The 8,826-nt window shown below is 31.7% G+C and overlaps 1 protein-coding gene across 1 annotated transcript; it reads right to left on the bottom strand.

Annotated features, from left to right (window-relative positions):
- Positions 1-3,853: 3,853 nt before the first annotated feature.
- Positions 3,854-5,317, bottom strand: LOC134252295 (uncharacterized). The gene is made up of 3 exons (XM_062734735.1): positions 5,143-5,317; positions 4,829-4,892; positions 3,854-4,243 (listed from the first exon to the last, which is right to left on the bottom strand). The coding sequence occupies exons 1-3, from the start codon at positions 5,221-5,223 to the stop codon at positions 3,933-3,935; spliced, it is 456 nt and encodes a 151-aa protein (XP_062590719.1). The 5' UTR covers positions 5,224-5,317; the 3' UTR covers positions 3,854-3,932.
- Between the last annotated feature and the right edge of the window lie 3,509 nt (positions 5,318-8,826).

Here is an 8,826-nt window from a genome sequence, read left to right as displayed (position 1 = left end):
ATTAAGATAACAGCGCGTCGCAGAAAACGCTCAAATGATCTAGACTATTCCTTTTATTTATATCTGAGGCATCAAAAGGTATCCATTTTTTATTCTGCTATGCACAATTTGATGGTCTTTTCTATATATTCGATCAATGCATACTATCTTTGCAAGATATATAACTGTATTCAGCGGCAGCTCACACATATTGGTCCGACCAAAATAATTCCATCATGATAAGTAGATACAACATTATTGTTCGTAAAGTTGCATTGTGTATGTCATACGTTAAAGAAATCAAAAATAGCGTCAAAATATCATTTGAAAGTCACTTTCCCCCCGAAATGCAAATAAAAAATATCAATATTCCTACGCTCGCTCCCTCCTCAGCCTTTTTTTTTACGTGTTTGATAATAGAGAATAATTAGGTCATTCTTCGATTCATATCTTTTCACCAATGAATTGATAATACTTTATCAACAATTGTATTAAGTACATGTTTATAGTCCGTTAATTATCATACAATTTGTTCTTAAAGAAAAAATTAATCATTCTGTGTGTGTGTATTATTAAATGACGGAATTTTCAATCCCTGGCCTGCTCGTGTGTACACTTTGTAAACTGTAGGGTATGTGTGGCAAAACGAGAACTGCATGGGTTGGAGATTCGGGTTCGTGTTGAAGTTCAGCATACCCTTATATATAGAACTTGAATAATGTAAGTAATTTCTGCGACAAATATATTAGTATATTTCAGTTATTTTCAAAACAAAAAAGGTTTTCTATGTTTTCAGTTTAGAATTTTCCGACCCGGTCCTGATTTTCCCAACCCGGCCATTTTAAACACAAGTTGTTGCAGATGCAAATGTTAGAACAAACTATATAAAGTTCAACAGGGATTGTATAATTTTTATTAATCAGAATTCGTATTTATATGATCTAATTAAGAAAAGAAAAGTTTTGTCTGACACCGTAACTTCTCGGCAAAACAAAACGTGTTTCTCCGAGCTCGCTGGATGCGTGTGACAGCTCCATTGCACGTGTGTAGACCAAGGCTACAGGTACATGTAGGCCTATGTGTACTGTTTGTTAGGAGACTGGGTGACCGTAATGCTATGGAATCACGATATTTACAACAGTTCCATAATTAGACAGTGCAGTTTTTTTTATTAACGTCATTATAAACACCGTTAAACATATTAAATCTAACAGTCGAATATCTTTGGATATGGGGTAACCCATATCTATTCTTGTTTATTTGGCTTTCACTAAATGCAGTTTTAATATTTTTTGTAAGTTTAAAAAGTGTAAAGTTTTTATATAGAACTTATACCTTCACATGATTTTCTTGAAAAGACATCATGCTACTGTATAGCTCAAGATCAATTTCTAGGAATAATAATAACATATTAAGAAAGTTTGTTTACATTAGGCCTAGAAAAAAAAACAAAATAAAAATTTTAAAAAACCGAGATAAAAATACATGTCATTAAACACTTTTAAATTCCCTTAGATTTGCTGTCATGTCGGTTCATCAGTGGCTGTTTAAGAGAAAGTAGAGCAGTAGTAGAATAGATCGAAAGATGCATATAATTATGATAGTCGAGTAAAAATTCTTTTGGCTGAGTGGTCAATATGGTTCCTTTTCTGTAATTGAAGAGGAACGGTTACATACAGAGAGGGAAAAGAAAACTAAATGTTTCTAATTATTTTGAAACGAAATCGTATTAAGCTCTTTATAATCAAATCAATTTTATAATAAATAAACAAAAAAAACAATATTATTTTCACAGTCATTAAATAGGTCAGCTATGATCTTTTAAATTGAATTTATAGTTGGAAAATATTCATGAGAAAATCATCGATGTGAAACTAACAACAGTTACTAATCTTATTGATAACTTTCCTAACTTAATTAATATTTATATCGAATGTCTCCTGAATTTATACAGGAATATATAGTTGCTCTTAATTTCTTATGTATGTGAAATTTTGGCCTGAGAATAGTTTGTTATAGGCCTATATAGCATTTTTATTTTTAAAAGACAATTAGAAACAAGTTTATTATTCATAAGTTATCAAAATTTAAATGAAATTTTTATCCTTACGAAGTGGAACAAACCAGATATTTGAAAAATGTCTCGTCTGACCTTAAGTTATCTTTTTGTGGATGAAAATTTGCAATTGAGCTAAAAAAAATTGCGACAAAACTTGTACTCAAAATCATATTATTATTTCACATGCCTCTGTATTGAAAATATTAATATATTCACAATTTTAGACTGAAATATTCGGAATTAATGAAGAATTCCAGCTCAAAAGTCCATTCAAACAATACATATTCGAAGCAGAGCAAAAGCATGCCTCAAAAAAGCTTCAGAGATGGGATTGGAAGCAGTGATATATAGTATGGAGGAATAAACACCTCCTGCTGGCCGTCACACGCCGTTTCCTGTGTATCATTATAGGGGAAATGGGCGAGTTTCTAAAAAAAATCAGTGCGTCAGTACATTTTAACCTAGCAATATTTATGAAGACCGGTCATATTTCAACTAAATTCACATGTATTAGATTACAAAGTCATGGTATCGACATTGAAATGCCTAATATTGAGTTAAATTAATACAAGAAGTTTTTGAAAAGATTGTATCAAAATTGTTGAACTACTTACGTTCCTCTATAGGTACTTGAGACCATGGTAACTATGGTACAATATGGAGGAAGACGTTAATGCAATATTTTTGTTATGTGGCATACTGAAATTATTTTAACTTTTATTTTTCTTCATAAAAATAGTTTTTTTTTATTCGGAAACCTGTAACCTTCTGAAACTTGAATACTGTTCGTTATCTCCATATGTTTCACCTGATACTTTTAGGAATTGAAAAAAAATATTTTCTCGGGTCATCCAAAAATTCTTACCTTGTCATTGGTCATTTACAATATTATTCAGCTAAAACATTCCGATTGTTCACACAAGTTCTCTAAAAATTGCTCGAGTTTCTGATTGACAATATCGATGTGGTTTTTGGAGACCAGGTTTTCCAACAATCTATTCTATTAGAAATACCATGGGAAGCAACTGCACCCAGTTATTAGCAGATCTCGGTGCTGTGACTTTCAACACGACATTTAGATATATCGATGAAGTGTTGTCAATAAACAATGGCTATTTCCATTCTTATGCCGATACGATATATCCTGGTGAGATTGAGATAAAAGATACCAAATAGTCTGATACATCTGTTACATAATTGGATACTACTTGAAAAAGACGATAATGGTAATCTAACAACAATGATAAACGGGATGACTTTGACTTTTAATCCGTCATATTCCTTTCCTAATGCAGCAATATAAACCTACATCGCCTGCATACGGGGTTCATATTTCTCAGTTGATTCGATATGCAAGATCATGCTGAAAAGTATGTTCAATTTCTTAAACGATATAAATTAATGAAAAACAAGTTTCCAAAACAAGAATATCAGCAGTCTCGATAACAGTTCCCAGCAAATACCATTTACCATTGAGTCAAATCTGCATGACTGAAGTTTTTCATACTCAATACCAGCCCATTATTTACACATTGAATTGACGACAGATTTTTCCGTTATTCACCGATCATGACAAAGATCACACGGCGGTTGTAATCGGTCGACAGGGGATGCTCACTCCTCCATTGCACCTGATCCCACCTCTGATGTTTTGGTGGTACGTGTGTGCTCTGCTCCTATTTTGTATATTGTTTTATGGACTTTTCAGCTTGAATACTGTTCATTATTATATTTCTTTACACCACTTCTAGAAAATATCATTGCAAAGCATTCATGACGTTTTTCGTAATAGGCTTGCTAGAATAACAAACATAAATATTTCCACATATAAGATACAAAATTATTTATTTCTATAACCGGGTCAGCTAATACAAGTTCTAGCATTCTGTACGTTTTAGATTGGATCAGGACGCCTTGACCTGTATACAGTCCCATAATAAGGTTTTATGACATCAAGAACATCGTCTCTGATAAACACCCCTCTCCCCCTTCCGTGCCTCAGATCCTCGAGGTACCCCGTGTATCCCAGCCGCCTCATCAGGGAGCGGATCCTACCCCAGTAGTGTTCTTCTTGGATCCGCTCTATGTAGACGAACTCCGGGTTTTCCTCTAAGGCTGGTGAGATAGTTTTAACGTCCTTTTCTTCGCTAGATTCATCGTCGTAGGTTTTCTTGGAGAAATCGATTTCTACGCAATGAGGATCATCTGTTTAAAGCAAGCAAATAACTTACATGTACGTAACATAAGAGCAAACGAGATAATGCAATACATATGATATATGAATCATCCAAGAATAATTACAAGAGTTATGTAATGATTATAGTGAATCTAATTTAATTTCCAAGATTATCTTTTTAAGAAGCCTCTAATATGATACATATTAGGTTCAGCTGTCTGGAATTATTGATAATTATACTATTAAGTCTTCGTAGTTCAGGAAGAAAAAGATTTATATACCAAAAATAGATTTCCAAATCTGCATTTGTGAGAATTTTGAAATTCTCTTTCATCAGGTATAAAAATTTGCAGATTTGTAAAAATATATATAGATATATAACAGAAAAACATGTTCAAACATGTCAAATTTACCCACTAAATGAGTGATGACACCTTTCTGAAAATATTTAATTTAAGGTAAAACAGTCTTATTTTTTGTTTAATATCGTTTTTGGATAATATAGTAATTTCTCCATGTTACTTCAAAACTTGTTTCAGGTATGGTAATTTTATATTTATAATTAAGGAAACATTCAAGTGATTACTTTCTATGTTAAAATTTGGCATAATTACCTGTAGAATAAAATTTTACATGTTGGTTCTTCAATCTTTGCCATGCTACTCCATTCACACATTGCTGCAATGAAACCAAACTCGATCTTATACAATTAATGAGACTGTACAAGAGGATAAGTATTTTTTCTACTTGTGTTTTTAAAGTAGAATTTAGTTAGACATTATAAAGGGGAAACAAAGCATAAACAGCAAATTCTTGATCAATAAGATTTCAGAGACCTTCGTCAATTTTTGGTGACAGATTTTGATACACAGTCTGTTATAAATCGCTTAATCTTCAATAAGTAAGAAGAAATCTTAATCAAACTCACCCAATTTGAAACTTTATTCCAGGACAAACATCCAAATGGTTGATGTAACCGTTTTGCACTTTGGATTACTGAACGAAGCATGCTGGAAAAGGGCACGCGTACACCAGCAGACAGCGTGGTAAAGACTGCCCTGACGTCGATGTTATAGGGTCGGTTGGAGATTTCCCTATTTATATTTTTAGCTTGTTATTTGTGTGTTTTATCCTTCCTAGTTTTCAAGACGTTAACTGTTTCATTATGTCTGCAATTTTTATCGCTACGATGGGTTATGACAACCTTTGGAATCACCTTTTACTTGATATTGAATTTAAATGCAACGCTTGGGACTTTGAAAGCAGAACAAAATGGTTATATCATTTCTATTTACTGATTATTTTTCGATAACAACACCAAAATCAAAATATCATTACAAGGCTAATTTGTTTTTTGCTTTAGAATAAATTTTATCTGATAAAAACAAGTAACCCGATCTTCTTAAAGCTTGTTATTTAGAATCGGTTACACAACATGCATCAAAAACCGATGTTATCATTACTAATATTGCGGCCTTAAAAACATTTTTGTCAAGGTAGAATGATATTAGATGTTTATTTATCAATTTGAATACAGAATCTTCGAGTTTGGAGAAATTGTTTACCGTGTTTAGTTTTTGTTCATTTTTGTATGTTTTTAAATTATAAAAATACCATCAACTTTATTTTCTTCAACTTACCACTTGAAATCATTGTATAAATCATCTACATAAAGTAAAATATACCATCATTGCAAAAAAAAATATATCATAATAAATAAAGAGATCCCTTTTATTTTCGCTCATTTCGCTGAATATCATTCATTTTGGTTTGTAATTATGATTAAAAACACTACACTAGAATTTTAGAATACTATGATCATATTCAATAGGGTAAAATGGAACATTCTTTTTTGTCTTTCTTGAAATGGCCCACGCGTAATCGTAAAGCCTCATGATCAGGAGATTTCGGCCTCCATTTTTGTTTCCGTCGCAAACTAAAATGATTTATAAATGCAAGGAGCAGCCCTTTCGATTTATGACAACCTAAAACCTAATAAGTTAATGTGTTTCGGCGCACTTTGGTGCGATAAAAAACCACATATTTTTTCCGGCAGCCAGCTCCTGTTAAAGGTCAAAATTTATTTCACTTCACCTATAGTACTTAACAGTTGAATATGACGTTAAACACAAACAAAATTTTTATTTAAAAAAATTGATGAATGTTGTTTTTATTGTATTATTATTATAATTAAAATGTTATTTTTGATTATTCATACACATTTTAAAACATTATAGAACCATCTGACTAACAATTTTTGTTAGATATAAAGTCAATTTTAAGGAAAAATTTTCTACCATTAATCAATTATGAATAGAAATTAATTTATAAAGAGAACAATGGATCGAATTTTACACGGTCATGTATAATCCAAGTAGGAAAACATTCTGGGTTGTTCCATAAACCCTTATAAATCCTTTAGCAAAAAGTCATTTTTTTTAGATGTCGGGTACTTCATGCGAAGTAATTTTGGCCACAACTTGATCAAAATTGTATGAATGAAGGATATGGAGTTAACAAACGTATTCAAGATCAAAAGTCCATAAAACAATACAAACAGGAGCGGAACACAACCATTTACAAGGATTTCATTATATTCTTATCAGTTTTTCCTGTGTTATGAAACAGTTAAATAACATGTATATTTAGACCTATGAGAGGAGATTTTAAAGTTATGTCTCAATTAAGTTCGTCAACTATAAAGTTGATAATCAAAACCCTATGTACATGTATGCTAATACTCCTTAAAACATTGACCTTAAAATAACGCTCACAATTTGCTATGCTATGCATAACATTCTCTCATCAAGGTTAAGTTGATAAAGGTCCACTACAAGGTGTATTATCGTTTTAATCATTTCAATAACGTGTACTTTAAACTACCTTATTTGTCTAATAGTGTGTTAAAAAAGATCAACGGCCGATGGTTTTTGAAGCAAAAAATGGGATTATTCGGGGGACAATCGACAGTTCATCGGCAGTTGCCTGATTTTAACCTCCATTTTCGTCGGCCAAAACAGATGATTCAAATCAAACGACTTTATTGCACATAGAGAAGACTAAAAACAGTTGAGGGGTGAATGAAATATAGAGATTGGTATACAGTTCTGCAGGTTTTCAATGCTATACTTTCCTTGCAAACTCAGGTTACATATTTTAAGATATAGATCTGGAAAAAAATGCTGATTTCTGGTGGAAAAAAGGGTTTTTTTTTTTAATTCACGGCAAAGATAATTCTAGGAATTAATGTGACTGCTCCGTGGTCATGAAATTTGGTCGAGAATCGTTTTAAATGTGATCTAGGCATTACATTTCTTAGAAATAAGTTCTTTTTTGTTTTCTTCTTTTTATTATTATAATTCACTTTTAGGTATAATGTAAGTCACTGTTTATTCGAGAGAACTTTTGGCGTAATTACGCGAGATAATGAGCTCGCGAAAATTTCATTCTCGCGTATATTAGTATTCCTTAATTAGCTTTTATACAGAAATTACAATAATTCGTGAAAATTATGTCTCGCTAGTAAAGTGTCAATAAGCACATCGTGAAAATATGGTTCCACGAATATTAATCGATCTACAGCAATTTACAAATACTTTAATGAGCTCGAATACTTTCGGTATCAGCATTTATTTCAGTTTTAACTTCTTTTTACAAGTATGTATTACTAGATAAGATAAGACACCGGCACCTCTTTCATCAGAATAGGTTCTTGATTTATGAACACCTTAATTATCTTATTAAATCGAGTCATTTGCAGCGCATGCAATAAATGAATTTTTTCAGCAAAACACGCAAGCAGAAGAAGAAAAGTTAAGTGTGTACAGGCATCAAGTCCATGAGCAGAGAACACAAGTACCGGTAAGCCAAAATTTCAGATCAATTTAACTTTTGTAATAGTTTGACAATAAGCTACTTTTTCGTTTTTTTTTTATAATTATAAGGTTGGGTGCAGAAAGGTAGAACATCATAGAAAGTTTATATTAGAATTATTTTCTTCATTTACAACGAAAATATATCCAAAAGTATATACCCTTCCTGGCATCCTGATAGTCAGATTGTACTACAAGTCAAGTTTAAAGAAAAAAATGAAAGAATTATTTTTGTGTTTTATTAAATAAAGTTCTTTATAAGACAGTAAAAATAGAATTGTTAACTATAATTAACAATAATGAAACAAACAATAACGTTATTATAAATACATATAATAATCTCCTTGTGATTTATAAAAGAAATTATACAAACAAGTAATGATGTCTTTGGAATTTTTGTAAACGAGATTCTGTCCTCCCTCTATACACAGAGGTCGCATCATCATCAAGCCAACTTTAATTGGGCATCATCTGACTTCTCTGTTCAGTGTTCACATCGTCCATTCTTCAAATAGTTTCATGTTTATAAAACATGTCAATACAATAAGTTTGAGGTAGACTATCCCTGAGATACATGTATATAAAATTATAACATCCTTTGTTATAAAGGATCTGGCATCTCAGATTTGTAAAAAGATTTTCTTTTACACTGTTCCAGTATTGAGACCACGTCGTTCCTTATGAACACACCCTTCACACGACCATGACGGAAATCTTCAAAACTTCCGGTATAACCTAAT

The sequence above is a fragment of the Saccostrea cucullata genome, unplaced genomic scaffold (genome assembly GCF_032062105.1).
Source record: "Saccostrea cucullata isolate Sc308-1 unplaced genomic scaffold, CSIRO_AGI_Scuc_v1 ctg19590, whole genome shotgun sequence".
NCBI lineage: Eukaryota > Metazoa > Mollusca > Bivalvia > Ostreida > Ostreidae > Saccostrea > Saccostrea cuccullata.
This window is presented reverse-complemented; position numbering and strand designations above follow the sequence as displayed.